This window comes from Mytilinidion resinicola, assembly GCF_010093595.1.
Source record: "Mytilinidion resinicola strain CBS 304.34 unplaced genomic scaffold BDZ99scaffold_5, whole genome shotgun sequence".
NCBI classification, from domain to species: domain Eukaryota; kingdom Fungi; phylum Ascomycota; class Dothideomycetes; order Mytilinidiales; family Mytilinidiaceae; genus Mytilinidion; species Mytilinidion resinicola.
Genome location: NW_022985441.1, coordinates 364281 through 381570, shown reverse-complemented (window position 1 = coordinate 381570; position 17290 = coordinate 364281). Strand labels below are relative to the sequence as shown.

Here is a 17290-nt window from a genome sequence, read left to right as displayed (position 1 = left end):
AGGTGAGGATCGGACCGTCTTGGCAACCTTTCCGACGTCACGTCTCGGTGAACTTTCGCGCCTCACCAGCTCACCATCCACACCTCACTATTCTACGTCGCCTTAGTCCCTCGAAGCGGTCTCGAAGTCCTAAACCACCTCTAGGAACATCTTGCAACGTCTCGGAAAATGGACAGTCGAAATCCACCATGGCGCAAGGGCCCACCGCACCATCCGCCTTCGAAGAAACCCGCCCCTCCATCCGCAATACCAAGCAAGCGTTCAGCGGATACTCAGGAAGCGGCATGGGTGGCGGATGAGGATCGATTCGTACTGCAACAAGCAAAGAAGAAGGCTGCTATCCGAGTCAAGGGCGGGAGAGCCAAGCCAATCGACTGGCTAGCTGTAACACTCCGGATAATCGACCCTACCAAGAACCCATTGGATGATGAGGTTGACGACTCGGAACTGGATGTGGTGGACCCCGAGGGTGTGCTGGAAGGATTGAACGACTCTCAGCTGGAGGAGTTGGAGAAAGATATTGGCGTTTACCTGACCCTAGAGACAAATCGAAGCAATCAAGAGTACTGGAGTGTAAGTTTTGCAAAATCTACGTTCTGAACATGGCTTATCTAGTATAGACTATGAAGGTCATCTGCAAGGATCGTCGTCAGCGATCAAAGGCCGCGGCACCTGAAGCACGCGGTGTCAGCTCCGTTTCCGCCGATGTTGATCGCCTACTGGGTCCCAAAACATATGAAGAGCTGGAGGTCTTGGAAAAACAGATTCGAAAAAAATTGGATTCAAATGAGCCCATTGATGTGGATTACTGGGAACATCTCCTTCGTAGTTTGATGGTATGGAAGGCTAAGGCGAAATTGCGACGAGTCTCACAAGCAATCCTGAGCAGCCGGCTGGACAAACTGCGGAAGCAGCAACAGGACGAAGCAGACTCTGTTCGAGAAAAGCTTGAGATCGTCCTCGGTACGTCGAAAGCATCGAGCAACTCTACGCTAACCCAATACGATGTGAAACTCGATCCCGAGCCGTCGTTGAAAGTTCGTCCAGAAGACAAAGCTCTTGAATCCGTTGACGAGAAGCTATTTCTTGAGCAAGTAGTGCGTAAAATTGGTTCTATATTCTGATCTATCTGGAACTAATCGATAATACAGGTTGACGAGAGGCGCAAAGTTATCAAACTTGGCTACGTGCCGGTCCGCCAGAAAATGTCCGAAAAGGCCTCAAGTCAGCTGCCTTCGAGACCACACGAGTCAGCAGCTCTTGGGCCTGCCAGATTTGCGCTAGCCCGCAATGACGATTTTTCCCAGGCGACGACGGCGCTCTACGAGCGTGAGGTTGCACGAGGAGTCGATGAAAACGAAGAAATATTCGCCGGGGAAGAGGAGGTCTCCACTGCTAGTAAACCACAGTGGGCAGATAAGTATCGGCCAAGAAAGCCACGCTACTTTAACCGAGTGCAGATGGGCTACGAATGGAATAAGTACAACCAGACTCACTACGATCACGACAATCCTCCGCCTAAAGTGGTACAGGGGTACAAGTTCAACGTCTTCTACCCGGACTTGATCGACAAGAGCAAAGCACCCACCTATCGGATTGAGCGAGAGAACGGCAGGAAGAAAGGCCAGTCCTTCGCCCCCGCTGGCGAGGAGGACACCTGTCTGATCCGCTTCGTCGCTGGGCCTCCCTACGAAGACGTAGCCTTCCGGATAGTCGACAAAGAGTGGGACTTCAGCGCCAAGAGAGAGCGAGGCTTCAAGAGTAGCTTTGACAAGGTACGTCGTTGTGGGCTGCGGAGGGTGTGCTGTCGCAGCGGTGTGCTACGCCAGCAACGCAGGCATTGGGAAAGACATCCATGCTAACACTACGTAGGGTATCCTGCAGCTTCATTTCCAGTTCAAGAAAGTGAGTAATCCTTTTCAAATTGGGTGTTTGACAAGCATCCGAGCTAACAGTTGCAGATCTATTATCGAAAATGAACACGGGCCCAACCCGTCCTCGCTACTGCCAACCTCCGATGGCCACTTAATCCAGGGTGTGTTATATGTGAGCCTTATTCAACGGCTGTGCAGGATACACAAATCCATCGAACTAGCCGCGCCTCGGTAAATATTCCCATGGAAATCGAGTTGTTGGGGGTGCTCATGTGTATTTCAGCCACCCTCCTAGATGTCACCCCTATCCGAGTTACTACTGCTTCTAGAATACAGCTTGATATTCATCAATCTCGCACATCGGATGCATGTCCCTGCTGCGCTCCCCGGATTTGTGGGGTTCGCTAAAGTGACGCTCGTCAGAGATGCTAATTTGAAGTTGACGATTCGGATCATGTTGTCAGCCCATAAAGCGGCTGATCGCGGATGAGGGTCTCTTGCCGTAAGTGAATTTGCATCACGCTGGCTGGTATTCGGATTCTAGTGAGTCTCTTGATGTAGAAGGGCGGATACATGATGGTTGTGGGCACCCGCTCTCCGAAGCCCCGCCGGACAGTCAAGCTCCATTGTCGTCCAAAAGCGGAGAAAGCTCGCACGTGTGAGGCAGAGGGACAACGGCGGTTGTTGCGATGAGCAAGCCGGCGTGTAACAGCGCGTGCGCTTTGTTACTGGCGGCGCGGCTTAATATCGCGCCACGCTCTCACAAACCCCCCTGATGGTCGTGTGCTTGGGCACCATGGTGCAACACAGGGCGCGCGATTCCAGAAGGCTTGGGACGCATGGAACCCGGGCAGACACCTGAAGGCGGCGTTTTTTGCAACGGGCCTTTCCGTCTGGCACTTACAGCATGGGTTGCTGCACGCTCCCGCTCGGGGCCTGGCACACCAGTCACCGCCCACAAAGCGGTAGGACTGTGTTGGTCATCCCCCCCTTGTCCCTTTGCCAATTGGCCGGGCGTCGGGCTTGCAAGGCGTCCGCCGCCTACAGCAGCCTGTGCCGGATTGTCACACTCACCATGGAGAGAGGCTTTGATATCGGCCTGTTTGCTGCCATCGCCGGCTGCGGCAGGAAAATGCTCTTGCGCATGCGCTGGCAGCCGCTGCCAGATGACTGCGGTGCTGCTGCTCCCGATCTGGGGCCGTCCGGCTCGATAGAAATGTCTCAGCATTCGCTTCACTCTTTCTGGACGCCCTATTGACTACTCTGCTCGCGCCATCTTCAACCTTCGCCCCGTACCACCATTGGCGCTGGCATCGTATCTGGCCACTGCTTGAGATCTCTCTGCTCCAATCCTACTGCAGCTAGACAGCACAGCGGCCATGTCGCGCCCAGGCTCACCCCATCAGGCGTACCCTGGGGACCCCTCTGCAGAGGTCGGTATCACTGCAGCACCGCGGAGCCCCTTCTGTCCCAACGGCCTTCCCAATATTCAAAACCCTTCCTCTCCGCCCTCTCTGTTGGCTACACCGCGCTTCATGGCGTCCACGTCCTCTGCTCCCGCCAATTCTGGGGCATCTCGCTTCCAACCGTCACTGATGGATATCAACGAGAGCCTCCAGTGGCCTTCCGGATGCGATCTTTCCTTTTCTCAGCTTTCACAAGAGCCTTCCAACTATCAAATGACACAGCAGTACACCCCAGACTCCAGCGCCCTTTACAATTACACTGCTCAGCGGCTTCCCTACAGATCTTCATACAACATGACATACTCTCCCACAAGCACTGAGTCTAGCTGTCCTCGTACCTACACTGGCCTTGATCTAGTTGGCTCCGTAGGAAGCATGAACGAAGCGTATCCACCTTCTGCGTATCTCCTCGAACCTCAAAAATCTCAAGACATGCTGGACGTATCATCTCACTTCGCCCCTGGATCTATGTGTCAGTTCAAGGACGATTTCGAAGGCCAATGTCTACCCGTGATGAAGTCCGCAGATTCCAACTATGGTCATTCCCGATTCGATTCAGATATCGGTATGCCAAACAGCATTCCTACGCCAGAGCCTCAGGTGACTCCAATCGATATCTGTAAAAGCGAAACACCTCACGAAGATGCAAACGTGGACAAGGAGCAGCCGTATGCCCAGCTTATCTACCGCGCCCTCATGGAGCAAGAGGGTCACACGATGGTCCTTAGAGACATCTACAATTGGTTCAAACGCAACACAGACAAGGCTACCGACAAAGAAACCAAGGGATGGCAAAACAGTATACGTCACAACCTTTCGATGAACGGGGTAAGAGCTCTCAATTGCCGATCTGGGCCGTGCATGGCTAACATTTCCAGGCATTCGAGAAGGTCGATCAGCCGGTTGGAGATGCCATCACCCGGGAAGAAGCCAAGAAAGGCTTCATGTGGAGGCTCACGGATAGCGCAATTCGTGAAGGGGTCAAAAGCACTACCAGATACAGAAGTAAGCTACCGAACAAACGAGGCTGCAGATCGCAAAATCCTGCGCCACAGCGGCAAGCATCTGGAGCGAAGGGTGGCCAAGCTGCGAGGAAAGCTGCGCGTCTGAGACGATCAGAAAGACTGAGAGACACCCGCAGCGTACCGATGCACAAAGGCGACACGTATCCATCAAGGCCCGGACCATCATACACTCCATTCGATAATTTTACCCCTTCTGATCTTGCCACGGGGTACCCGGCATCGCCATACTACTGCCATTCCGAGATGGACTTCGGCACTCCCATCAAGCAAGAGGCCTTGCCATCATCGTTTGGGCAAAATCTGGACATTCTATCGGGACAAACGTATCCAGACTCACCGCAAGGGCTCTGTTCCGACATGCATTACCTTCTCCCGTACTCGCCGGAGGAACCCTTGTTCTACGGTAGCGGATCGGAATCTGGGAGTGAACCAATGACACCACCGTCACAGGACTACTGCGCTATGGACACGTCGATGCCACAGGAGCCCGCATGCTATACGGAGGCTGGCGAGATCTATTGATGTGGATCTAATCACCAAATCTGGGTAGCGCTTCATTTCACTGATCATATTCTCTCGCGTTGTCTGCAGCATTTTATTTTTTTTCCAAACCCCTTGACGGCGGCGGCAGTCCTAGCCAACTCATCATCCTGCGCTTCTGCATATTTCATGCATGGGCGCGCTCTAGTTCCATCAGCCCTCCAATGATGATGAAAGAGGCGCTAGGGAGGTTTTATAACGACATGTCACGACTCGGTCCAACTTCGCATCGCATCACCTTCGCATCTTTTCTTACTCTACTCGAATTTCTTCGGGGGAAATCTGGCTAGCTGCTCTTGCTCTGTCGTCACGGCCTCCATCTACTGAGCGACATTTAGACTTGTCTTCGCATAACGAATGTGTCTTTCTGCTCGAGGTCGTCTAAGAGATGAAACGGGATGTCTCTCTTGTACAGATCTGTACAAATACCCATGGTTCTTGTACTCTAGAACTGGCAGCTGGAAGGAAGGGTCCCGAGATAGAGATCAATGTTCATTACTGGTACTTTGTGCTTGCATCCATGCTCTCGGCTTCACTGCTGCTGACACCCCTGCCGAGTTCAGCATCAGCCTTACAGCGCAGGGGGGGTCCAACACCTCTCTCCCTCAATGGAGACACTAACCTTAACTTAGCATAAAGATGCCGATAGTCTAACCAACATTCAAGTCAACACCCGCAAGTGCCGAGAAATGCGACAGCCTCTTCTGGGGCCCCTCAGCCCGCCTGCTATGCCGTTGGTCCGCACAGCTCGCCAAGAGACACGGCACGGGACTTGCAACGAGTGCTATGTGGTTCGCGATGCAGCCACTGTCGCGATGGCGAGAGTGGCGGCCTCTCAGCTACGCCTGTCGATGCACATGAGCTTGCGGCCCACAGTTCGTCAGCCGTTACGCTTATCGCTCCCGTTGCCCCATTCCTACACGTTGCGCCTTTCAGCTGCAGACGCATATATCTCCGGTCTGGTCGGTGAGGTAATATCTCCGCTTTGACAAGGACTGTTCCACTGCTGATCTTGATACTCATGATTTCTCGTCCCATCGGGTTATGGAGGTGGTGTTCAGCCTTGCGAGCTGTAGCTGTAGGAGTCCTTGTTCCATGCTTCTTACTTGCGTCACAAGCGAAGCCACTATCTGCTTTGTTTATGCTCAGGTAGTAAGTATCACATACTGATTCATCGGCGATGAAGTAGTGGCTTGAATCTTTTTACATCTAGATTCTCGTTCCCGTTAATTCCTTCTTCGACTCCATGCACGCAAGCGAGCTTCCCCTCAACCCGACCTCCACTGGCTGACTCGTTCACCTGAGCATTGGTCCGCTGCGGACCGTACCGCGAATCCGCTCCGAAACGGGCCGGTCCAGAGCTGCTTGCACTGGCTCCCGGACGCCACCACTCTCCGCAGCGACCATGCAAAGGCGTAACTATGGTCGTCTCTCCCCTAACAGCCGCAGAAGATTTCATCGCCGCTACTTACGTGCTTTGTTTCGAGGACTGCTGAAAATTTGGAGAGAGGAAACGGCCTTTCTTCTCCTAATCTCCAGATTTGGAATACTCGATTACTGCATCTTGTCCTTGCCGCCTCTACTGCATACTCTGTCTCTTATCTTCTACACCCTGCCCCATTACTAATCATTTTGAACTTCCACGATAGTAAAGAGTCTCTACGGCTTCTAAAAGGCTCAGAAGTGCTGCTAGAGAACTTCTCATCTTGCGGTATTTAAGTTCCTAGCCAGCTATATGTCTTTCCAAGATATAGAAAGTGGCTCTATAGCGCCTTATCATAGATATCCGTACACTTGCCTGCCACTGTCTATGGGACTTTGACGTACTAATAGAAATCAAGGGCAGCGGACAAACTTCTATTCTGCGTACATCCTGCTAACGCTGTCTAGAGTAGCCTCGCAAAATTACTAGCTGTCTAAAATGCCAAACTCTTCTCTTATTCGGAACGCTGAAAATACCATGAGGCTCTTCACTCAGCGGCAAAAGAGTGTACAGATATCTATGACAAGACATTGTACTGACTACTAGTATACTCAGCTCAGAGTGGACCATACCTACAACATTGTCGATCAATCTCTAGACCATAGGCGGTCTTTGACGAAATCGAATATGAAGCTTGCTTAATCATGCAGCTGAGCATTTGCAATGAATGAAACCTGATTTTCTATCGCGTTCGCCTGCTATCTGACGACCGCACCAGGAATTCTTTCAGCTTTCATTTGATAAGCCACCAGTCGCCGATTCCTATTAACAACCAATAGGCGACGAGATACCTACACCTTCGACAACCCTGTTCTCTCGCCGGGCCCGACTCTATCTGCATGATCTCGGCTGGAACCTTTTCCTCCAAGTCGCGTAGTGAAAACATGTGATGCGAACGATCTTAGGTCGACGATCCCGTGTGCATCCGTTGGCAGCACTCGCTAGATTATTGGATAAAATCTGCATGTTGTTATGCACAAGAATCCGTATATGCTCACTTGGCATGGCTCCCTGTTGCGTCACATATGGATCCGATGCCTTTACTTCATAATACAGGCCATCCACTATCTCTAGCCTCTCTTAACTTAGCGTTACAGAGCTGTCAGATGGGGATCATGTCTCCCGGTGTGGACTATTGGCGCGGAATGCCTTCCGGGACCCCAAGCGATCGATTTCATTCCGAAACGTCACCTACTGGCCGAGGGAGTCCGAGCAACATCATGCCTAACCCTTTTGAGTTCTCTTACCAGGTTCACCGTTCGTAGGCACGGAGAAGCCCGAACCATCACAATAGCACAACAGCATCTCACGGACATGGTAATTTCTCTTTTTGCATTCTGCTGTGAGATCTCTGTCCTCATAAGCAAGGAGATTTGGTTTTCTTTAGCGTTCCGAACGCGGTAAAGCCTGTGGCGAAACGACCATCAACGCTGCTGACTTGGCCCCTTCACTTCGATCGAACTCGATCAAGGAAGCCCGAAAACCTATACAACTCTCGGAACACAGGCGCCAGAGCCTCTAGACCCTCCAAAACAGCATTTACACGGATCAAAGGGCTACACGATGCTCTCAAACGAGCCAGCTGCTTCCGAGTTCCACAGACCCAACGAAACCGCTGCGACGAGCGAGGGAGATCCTTGAGGCCCTGATTATACTCCATCAAACTGGATCAGTGATGATATATCACATATGCACCACTATGCGCGTTCGCTACCATTGCCAGCGTCAACTTTGTGTCACGGACACGACAGGATGAACCCCTGAGACTGAGTTAGACACTGGGCAAGAACAGCATCACCATATCTTAATCCATCTTGATAGACGCGAAGCGAGCTACTAATCGTTATTTAGGTAATATAGGGCTTAAGTTGGGCTCTAAAGCTGTCGTTGGCGATGCTCAAACCGCATTCTGGAAACTACCTTCACCCATGCTGCGACAGCGCGATCTTCAAAGTCCTCAAAGAACTAGATCACTACTCAAGAGAGGAGTTGGCAAAAGCTGTGTTGTAACGACAGACTCAACCATGTCCTACAACGGTTTCGACATTGTCCTCGACATCGCGGAGCCAAAGGCGCCACTGATGGAAATTGGCTTGACAACCACTACGGGCTTCGAGACCCTAATGAATACAATCCGTACTCCATAAGACATTACGAGAGAACATATCTTGAGAGGGCTATATGCACGGAAGTGATGGAATATCTGAGAAGCAGACTTGCTAGCGGGCGCAGAAGCGACGGTCGCTGGAAAGTTCGCGTCTCAGCCTAAAAGGGAGGCCAGGAAACCAATGCGTACCCTTCATACATCATTTCACGCTGATTCAAGACGATCATCCTAACTAGACCCCCAGTAACCTGAAAGACGGTATCTCGAAGTCCTCTGAGAAGCGGCTATGAACATACTGAAACAGCAGTGGGAAGCCCACAACCACGACGAATCCGGTTACAAAACAGTAGATTGGCGCACATCAGAGAAGTCATGTACGTTGTCATCAACAGAGCGAAAGTTGCATATCAGCTACGCTGTCGTCTAAATTCTCGCCAGCAGCGGATTCCTGTCTTCTACCACACATCGCGCGAAAACGAGGCACGAGAACGAGAGCAATGGAACAGGACACATCTCGAAGACACATAGCAAGAAAGGCCGTACTACTATCAATATCCTGTTTAGGAAATTATGGAAGCATCCACTCCATTGCGAGCTAATTAACTGGTCCTGTTCTCGCCGCATAGATGTCAGTGCTTCTCAGCTTTCCTTGCAGCTTCGAAACCATAAAAGAACAACTGCTAATACATACCTCAGTAGTCAGAAGAAAGTCTGCAACATTTCAGTGTACTCAAAGTCACCCGATTATCCAACTACACCATTACTTCCTTTCCCAGCCACGACACCGCATAAGGCACTACCAGACTGCCAACAAACCCTGAACCAATATCATAGCCTTGATCATATACCTGGCACACTAGAGCAGATATACTAGCCAAATCAATCACAAATTCAGCTACTCCCAGTCCCACGTCTGAGGCGGTCTGGAGAGCTATCAGGCTTACCAATACTGGCAATCTACAATTTCCAATAACAAATCAAGAGACCTCAAGCGGTGTGAGGCAAGAGTACACAGGCAGAAGAGCAGTCTGTCCGTCAAAATAGAACATTATGAATCAAGACCACGTATTCCTGGACTGCTACTTTTCGTTCCAGTCTTCAAGCAACTTCTGGGCAGTACATCTCACCTCAATCACAGTGGCAGAGTAAGAGTACGCCTGAAGCACCCAGTACTCATCACGAAAACCCATCCCAGATCTTCAAGGAGTACTGGGTATGACAGTTCCCCAGCACTTATCCCCACACCGCCAGACTCACCGTATCATGCCATGCGCTCCTCACGACAGATACAATGACACAAGTAGCACGTAGCACGCTGCCTCGCATCAATAGCTGCATGCACCATGCAGGCATAATATACGCAGGGCAGGCACAGGGCGCACTGAGGAAGCTTGGACGCACTCTTCGGCATCGAAGGTTTTTGTGCCTTGGATATGAAAATTGTGGTTCCTTTCACAGAAGACAGGATTTGAAACACTTTAGGTGCGTACAATACATAAGAAACAGTAAAGCACGTTTATTGCGAGAACCAATCGTTTTTCTGATCCCTATGGGTGCCGTTTGACTCCCACATTTGTCTCCACGAGCATCATTTCATTCCCGAAGTGATAGAAGCTTTACCCTAAGAGATATCCCCGGGTATCAAATTCCAAGATACCTTTCCCACCCGTCGTAGCTAACGTACACCTCTCTCGTCATCACAATCTCATTCCTCCCCGCCTCCGGCCTCTGCAACGGCAGTCCCCCTTCCTCACTCCCTCTCCGATCCCGCTCCCTCCGTCGCCCCCCCTTCTCAATCCCCATTACCGATTCTCCGCCGTAACCCTCATGCGATACGGGCTCTTAATCGCGCCCTCCTCACTCTCCCTTCTAGTCGACAAACTATTACCACGCTCCCCTCACTTTCCCCCGGCCCCTCCCCAGCCCTAAAATACCCCAGCCCCATCTTACTCCCGCTCCCATAATTCAGCCCCCCATTCCAGCTCCCCGCCGTCGTCAGCGCGCGTGCGGTATCCAGCAACCAGCGGAAGAGTGGTTTCAGGCTCGGGAGCGTGGCGGCGACGATACCAGCCCAGAGTCCGATGTAACTTCCAGACGTTGAAGGAATCGTTCATGGTACAGTCCATGTCGGCGAGGACGTTGTACTGCTGGACGGCCTTGACGATGGCGACGGCCGACGCGAAGAAGCCGAGGGAGAGGGTGAGGATGAGGGAGGTTTTGGTGCGCGTGTTGAGTTTTAGGGACCGGACGAGGAGGATGGGGAGGGTGGCGAAGAGGATGTCGTTTGCGATGTTGATGGCTAGGGTTGCGTAGTGGAGGCCGGGTTGGGAGGTGTAGGATGAGGTACGTGCAGCTGTTGAAGGGACCGATGTTGCGGAAGATGGTCTTGCTGTAGCACTTGGCCGTGCCGACGTCCACGGGCGGTGGTCGTAAAGTCGTGTCCCAGGCTGATTGTACTGGTATGCATTGGAAGATGAGGTCATGCTGCATGCGGTCGCGAATAGCACTAGGAAGATTGTCGGCATAGGGTCATGTTAATATGAGACATTCTATAAGGTCTTGATGAAGGGACTGGGATCTCTGCGAGTTCGTGTAACTCGACTCCTGAATGCCGGGCTGAGATTGAACCTACTAATAATACCGATCAAGAGCGCAATGCTAATTTTGACGCTTGTAACAGCTACCATGACAATAATGGAGTGGAAGAATAGAAGCTCAGCGAATGTCGTGTACATCCCCGGTGTCGTGAGCATCACCATGAAATGCTTTCCGAAGCCATAGTGCGTTTCGGCGAGGAAGTGACCAAACGTTGCGAGTCCCAGGACTTGACGGAGAGGTGAGATGCTGCCTTTAGGCATGATATAGAGGCAGAATGTAATGTTTGAGGGAAGGTTGAATAAGATAAAGGTGATATCAGAGAATATGGAGTGACAGTGATGCGTTGGGCACGCCTCATTCATGAAGAGAACGGGAACTGACATACCATTGCAATGACCATAATGTAGTCATCTACCCCAAAGACTCTCAGCATGACCGCCCGGACGTAGATGCGCAAGAGGACAGCTACAAATGCAAATCCGCAAAATACGCCCATGATGGCTAGGATCTGGTCCACTTCGCTGAAGGGAATATACTCAGGAGTCATGGGAGGAAGCGTAGGACCCGCCGGCGCCTGTCTTCCAACGAGCTCTTGGAATACCCAAGTCGGCATCATGAAGTCGTAGGAGGGAAGTCAATGCTTGATCTGAAGCAAGGAACGAAACCGCTCAACGATGGGAATGGCCCGCGATTAAGCCAAATCAAAAGAGACAGTGGCGAAGAAAGAGAAGCGATTGACGAACTACATTCAGAAGACGTCTTGTCCACCTGAATCTATATTATGATAGAGATCTTGGAGAATATCTGCGACATGCAGTCCGATCTGGAGAGCTTACCAAGACCTCCCGTATACCCATGACACCACATGCTTTCCCCATCCGGACGAGGTCACAGACTTCAGTGGCATACTCGCCGGCAAGAATAATCCAGGGAACACCTCTGGGATAATCTGGTCTGCAACGACTCTCGCCTTCAAAAACCTCCCAGCTGTCTGGGAGCTTCAGGCTCGATGCAACGGTGTTCAGAACTAAGGCAAGCCATCATCACCATGGCGAGATGTATTGACTCAATTTGGCATTGGAGACCGCAGCCACTGATCCCAAACGAGCAAGCCGTTCTCGTATCCTTGGGCTGTGGAGTGCCGCATGCTACTTCTGCTGGCGGACTCTCGCAGCATAGTTGAAGACCTGGAGGCCCGAAAGCTGCGGGGCTCTTACTTGCCTCTCTCTGAAGAACTGTGGTAATTCTGAACGGCAGGTCTAAGCTCATTCAGGCGCGGAAAGGGATGGCTCGCATGGGACTGCCAGTCGCATTGGAAGATGGCAAAGATCTACCTCGGCTAGGTTGATGGGTGCGGAGGATGCACTCCATGGTGGAGAGGGTGTTTAAGTATACAGGTGAAGGACCCGCCGACCCGGCCTGCTCGCTTGAACATCAAACATCAATTCGCTTAGAATTGGTCGACACGCCTTTCTCCCTCCTATCCGCTCAATATAATGATATTTCGACGGGGTAGAGACTCTGTGTCACTTCGTCTACGGTAGACCTATTCTTTTACTCTCTATCCCAATGGTCAATATTGGCAACTCTTGGTCCCGTTGCAATCGCAGTAGTCGCCTGAAACTCGGGATGAGCAGGTAGGTACCGAGGGGAGATGCCAGGACCGTGAGGGATGAACACAATGATCTTTCAAGATGACGGGAGATGCGAGGAATATAGCCTTTCACCCATCAAAGTACATTGGGGTACTTTTATCAGAAGAAACTATTGACAGCAGTCATGCCAGCGTATCTTTACCCATAGAGGTGCGATATGCACAACCCCTGGCGGTAATGCCACCGTCATTACGTTGTACTCCTTGAGTACCTGCTACTTTCCGCACCTCATACAACCCGCGCTGCACCCAGCGCGACATCTCCGCTCACACTGCCTCGCACTGGACTAAAGACGCCGACGCTGCCGACCTGATCCTCCACAACCCCGATCCCTACTGATTTCAAACCAACATACAAGGCAACTTCCCGGGGGGCTTTCTGGGCGCGCACACCAGTGGGCATTTCACTAACGGCGGCGACCCTGGCGGCGACCTCTTCGTGAGTCCGGCGATCCGGTGTTCTGGCTCCATCATGGGATGATAGACCGCGTGTGGTGGACGTGGCAGAATTTGGATATTGAGAAGGAGAAGGACGCGATTAGTGGGTCGTTGACGGTAAATAATAGTCCACCGAGTCGGAATGCAACGTTAGATGAGTGACTTTTGCATAAGACTATGATGATGTGAGGTAGCGCTGGCTTGTGGATAGCTTGATCGACTTGGGCGTGAATGCGGCCCCGATTAATATTCGAGATGAGACGAGTACGATCGCGGGGCCGTTTGCTACGTTGAAGCTTGAAGGGTATGGGTTTGAGAGAGGACGGTGGGAGAGGGAGGGGAGAAGGTGGCGAATAAGTGTTAGGTCTTCATGTTTGAGTATATACGATATACACCCAATGTTAAATGCTTTGGAGTTTAGGCGCTTCTTCGCAAATTATTTGTAGGTATGGCGATACGAATAAAAGTACTTAAAGACGCCGAGAGTTTCATTTGAACGTTAGTCTAATATTCATGTGATAACACTTATATCTCGACTGATAGTGTCTAACCTATCGGATTAGGAAAAACAGAAGTACTCATGTGCGTGGCTCAGCGCGGACGTGCTTTATGGCATTCTCACCTGTAGAGGAGGGGGGGTATACCAGAGAGTGTGCAAAAAGAACATCTAAAGAGCAAAAGACCACCCTCTTTCGAAGGTGTAGAAACTCTGATGGTTTACTCCGTGACAATGGACGTTCCGCGCGACTTTTCAGTCGAATCTATAGGAATCTTTCCGCGCGACTTTGCAGTCGAATCTGTAGGAATCTTTCCGCGCGACTTTGCAGTCGAATCTATAGGAACCTTTCCGCGCGACTTTGCAGTCGAACCTATAGGTTAGCCATAATGTCAACAAGGGCTGGAGTCGAACTCACAACCCTTGTGGGGCTCGTTGGTGGCGTTGAACCAACTGAGCCGACCGACCTGCTGTTCGAATTAGTTGGGGATTGACAGAATTAAACTAAATATATAGACTTACTCACGCTGTTAAGCTACAATCTTTCACCTTGTGGCGTTACAGCTGCCTAGGTGGCTTGTCACAGAGCTGTTGCCACAATATCCCTATAAACATGAGGTAGGTTTAAGCTGCAGTCACGTGCATCATCAAGCAATCCTCTCAGTTCATACTTCCTTCTCCTCACCCACCGCTAATTTTCCTTCCTCACATATTCAAAGCAGCGTTGGGAAAATCCACCGACCATGGACTCGCCCCATGCCCATTCAAAAGGTATTCCATTCCAATAGCTCATCTCACCTCGAATTTCTGTTCCACCTCTCCTGTCGCAAAAAAAGCGTAGACTGCGGAACATATTCACTTACATCTTCCTTTCCAGACGATGTCAAGGACACCTCTACCCTCCCACCCGGCTCCGCGGAGTCGCTCTGGAACCGCGAGGATCAGCCAATTCCGCCGTCCGACGAGCCCGAACCAGCGCGTAAGAACTTACCGCCAGGCTACCCGAACGTATGTCTGCCCTCCATCTTCTTAGTGCTCGTGGCGCAAAGAGGTAATCATTCAACCCTTCAATAGTCCCCTCTCCTCGGCTACATCCGCTTCGCCATGAACGGCTTCCGCGCCCTATCATGGAGCGAAATGCCCCCAACCACCAAGTCACCATACTCCGAGCGCTGGGGCAACGAAGCGATCAAGATCTTCATCGAGATCGCCTTTGACCACTTCGGCTTCGCACCGGACCGGGAGCTCGTCCAAAGGGCAGCTGCAGATATTGGAAGTGGTCCGGACATGACCGATTACCAGTTGTTCTTTCCAAAGGGGATGCTAGAGTGGCGGAACTTGAATGGTGTGCGGTTCGATGATATCACGAGGGCTAAAGAGTGGGAGCCCGACAAGGAAATTGCGCGATGGTATAACAGGCTGGAGAGAGATCGTGAAGAGCAGAGGCTGGACGGGATGATGAATGATATGATTGTTGAGTTGAGAGTTTTGCGCAAGGACTTGGATGAGGAGCCCGAGTCCTTGTCTAGTGCACAGAAAGAGCGCATTCGGGCTGCGTATCGAGTGCTGATGAAGTGAGCGGGGTGATGGCGTACAAGATTAAGAGGGATGTGTTCATCATAGTACTGGAATGAAATTGGCCTCAAAAGTTGTTCAAAGTATGTCTAATGCTGGAACACGAGGAAGTTTGCTAGTCAAATGACAGTGCTTGGTTATAAAAGGATGTATACCTTTTCGCCACCGCTTGGATAGCCCCAAGACCTCTTTGAAACCCTGAATATTAGGTGGACGTAAGGAGCACTATTTTTGAGCGTTAAATCCCTCGGGGCCTACTCCCGTCATGTTGAGAGTTTGCAAATAGCAGTCCCCAATGAGCTCATATTTCTTTTCCCGGCCTCGAAAGCGTCATAGGGCTGCACGATACATGGATACCGGTCGCCGAAGAAGAAAAGTACTAGGTGTATTCATCCTCTTCTTAGGGGTCTGTATGTAACGCTATACCTTTCAGATGAATACAAAATGTCCAAAAGATAGACACGAAGAGAAGTTGGGATCTTGGCCCAAGCGTCGAGCACACGTGATCCATAGCACTCGCTTAGCTTTGCAGGGGCATTTTCAACCTCCACACTTCGTCGACGACAACATATCGCGATCCGCCCGCATCCTCACAAACGACTCCTTCACAACCCGTCAACTCCCATACCCTCAAATCAAAATGTGCGTTGACTCCCTAAGAACTCTTCCCTAAGATGGGACTGCGCGGGGCCTGCATGAGGGCATTGATCTGACAAGCAGCAGGGAGAACGAACGCGGCGAGCTCGTCGACCTGTAAGAGCCCCAATCGCCTCACCTGGGTCATTCCAAGCCGTCTATTTTGAAAACCCTGCTAATTTCGATGATTTAGTTATGTTCCCCGCAAGGTACGCCTATATGACCGTGAATAGAGCCAGCCCTCGAAACCGACCTAACACACGAATAACAGTGCAGCGCCACCAACCGCATCATCAAGGCCAAGGACCACGCCTCGGTGCAAATCTCCGTCGGCAAGGTCGATGAGAACGGCCGGTACACGGGCGAGAACCAGACCTATGCCCTCTGCGGGTAAGACAACCCCTCCACACATACCTCGGAGCGGAGATTCGAAGGGCCGGATGATAACGGGAACAGATTCGTGCGCGCGATGGGCGAGAGCGACGACAGCTTGAACAGGCTGACGCAGAAGGATGGCTTCCTCAAGGCGGTGTGGAACGCAAGCCGGTAGAGGGTTGCTCTGCGAATGGAGTGGGGTGAGTTTGTCCACTATATCCCATGAGCTGCCTCGACATGGCGGGGACGATGGCTGGGTTCTCATGCTGATAATTTCTAGAGATTCTGATATGAACGGCAATTCTACGAGGTGGCCAGTTTGGTGACTGACGGCATGGCAATGGCGAAAGTGAACAAAGTCTTCGACTCACTCGGGATACGTAGCTAGGCTACCGGCACAATGCTATGACGACGACACTGTCATGATCCACCAAAACACCCATTAATCATTCAAGTTAACTATCCTACATGAAGTGAATACTCATGAACTCAGCTAGCGGCAGCAGCACTCGGATTCCACCCTCAAATCTCCTTTCAATTCATCGAACATCTGACCCTACAAGACTCCAATCAATATTTGGCGATCGCACTGTTCCTAATACGGGCCTTACCCGTTGATTGCCTTGCCTGCCCAACTACTCATCACTAATCCACTTAACATCAAATCCCGCTTTCACTGATCCGGCTAACAGAGCCAGCATTGAACCGACTCGGCTCCTATGCCTATTTCCCTGGCACAATTAATCCTTCGAGCGCCACTCTCGAGGCCTAGCCGGACCAGAATAATCATTTCACCCAAAGCCCCAACCTCAACCCCAACCCCCAATCTCCCCAAAATCCCCAAAATCCCGGCCCCCACGCACTCCTCCCGCGTTTGACCCTCCGGGCGTCGTAACCAGGAGACAACCAACTCGATCCTTCACTCCGGTGAACCCCAATGATCGCTGTTGGTTGCGTGCGATACCAAGGCGAGGCCGGAGAGCAAGACCACGCAACCCCGCCTCCTGATGAGCGCCTTCGACA

At 51.4% G+C, this 17290-nt stretch overlaps 8 protein-coding genes across 8 annotated transcripts; 5 read left to right on the top strand and 3 right to left on the bottom strand.

Moving 5' to 3' along the window:
* The first annotated feature begins 82 nt into the window (after positions 1-82).
* Positions 83-2046, top strand: BDZ99DRAFT_244198 (uncharacterized protein). The gene is made up of 5 exons (XM_033713619.1): positions 83-573; positions 621-1097; positions 1152-1775; positions 1873-1905; positions 1962-2046. Exons 1-5 carry the CDS (start codon positions 169-171, stop codon positions 1977-1979), a joined length of 1557 nt encoding a protein of 518 aa, XP_033579855.1. The 5' UTR covers positions 83-168; the 3' UTR covers positions 1980-2046.
* A 436-nt stretch (positions 2047-2482) lies between these two features.
* On the bottom strand, positions 2483-3253 carry BDZ99DRAFT_244200 (uncharacterized protein). Its single transcript, XM_033713620.1, has one exon. The coding sequence runs from the start codon at positions 3100-3102 to the stop codon at positions 2635-2637; it is 468 nt and encodes a 155-aa protein (XP_033579854.1). The 5' UTR covers positions 3103-3253; the 3' UTR covers positions 2483-2634.
* A 216-nt stretch (positions 3254-3469) lies between these two features.
* On the top strand, positions 3470-4887 carry BDZ99DRAFT_381656 (uncharacterized protein; the record flags this gene model as incomplete). Its single annotated transcript, XM_033715247.1, has 2 exons — positions 3470-4168; positions 4219-4887. The coding sequence occupies 2 exons, from the start codon at positions 3470-3472 to the stop codon at positions 4885-4887; spliced, it is 1368 nt and encodes a 455-aa protein (XP_033579853.1).
* A 744-nt stretch (positions 4888-5631) lies between these two features.
* Positions 5632-6312, bottom strand: BDZ99DRAFT_473646 (uncharacterized protein; the record flags this gene model as incomplete). The annotated part of the gene is made up of 2 exons (XM_033721847.1): positions 5632-6097; positions 6206-6312. 2 exons carry the CDS (start codon positions 6310-6312, stop codon positions 5632-5634), a joined length of 573 nt encoding a protein of 190 aa, XP_033579852.1.
* Positions 6313-10402: 4090 nt separating this feature from the next.
* BDZ99DRAFT_555877 (uncharacterized protein) lies at positions 10403-11655 on the bottom strand. Its single transcript, XM_033727171.1, has 4 exons — positions 11475-11655; positions 11124-11319; positions 10862-11001; positions 10403-10794 (listed from the first exon to the last, which is right to left on the bottom strand). Exons 1-4 carry the CDS (start codon positions 11638-11640, stop codon positions 10442-10444), a joined length of 855 nt encoding a protein of 284 aa, XP_033579851.1. The 5' UTR covers positions 11641-11655; the 3' UTR covers positions 10403-10441.
* A 1181-nt stretch (positions 11656-12836) lies between these two features.
* On the top strand, positions 12837-13469 carry BDZ99DRAFT_555871 (uncharacterized protein; the record flags this gene model as incomplete). Its single annotated transcript, XM_033727170.1, has 2 exons — positions 12837-13343; positions 13397-13469. Coding segments are annotated over exons 1-2 (192 nt in total), but the record flags the coding sequence as incomplete, so codon positions are not given.
* Positions 13470-13611: 142 nt separating this feature from the next.
* BDZ99DRAFT_460226 (uncharacterized protein) lies at positions 13612-14738 on the top strand. Its single transcript, XM_033719342.1, has 4 exons — positions 13612-14060; positions 14090-14153; positions 14217-14607; positions 14673-14738. Exons 1-3 carry the CDS (start codon positions 13916-13918, stop codon positions 14251-14253), a joined length of 246 nt encoding a protein of 81 aa, XP_033579849.1. The 5' UTR covers positions 13612-13915; the 3' UTR covers positions 14254-14607; positions 14673-14738.
* A 1242-nt stretch (positions 14739-15980) lies between these two features.
* BDZ99DRAFT_381752 (ribosomal protein S21e) lies at positions 15981-16442 on the top strand (the record flags this gene model as incomplete). The annotated part of the gene is made up of 4 exons (XM_033715252.1): positions 15981-16009; positions 16086-16101; positions 16164-16282; positions 16349-16442. Coding segments are annotated over 4 exons (258 nt in total), but the record flags the coding sequence as incomplete, so codon positions are not given.
* Between the last annotated feature and the right edge of the window lie 848 nt (positions 16443-17290).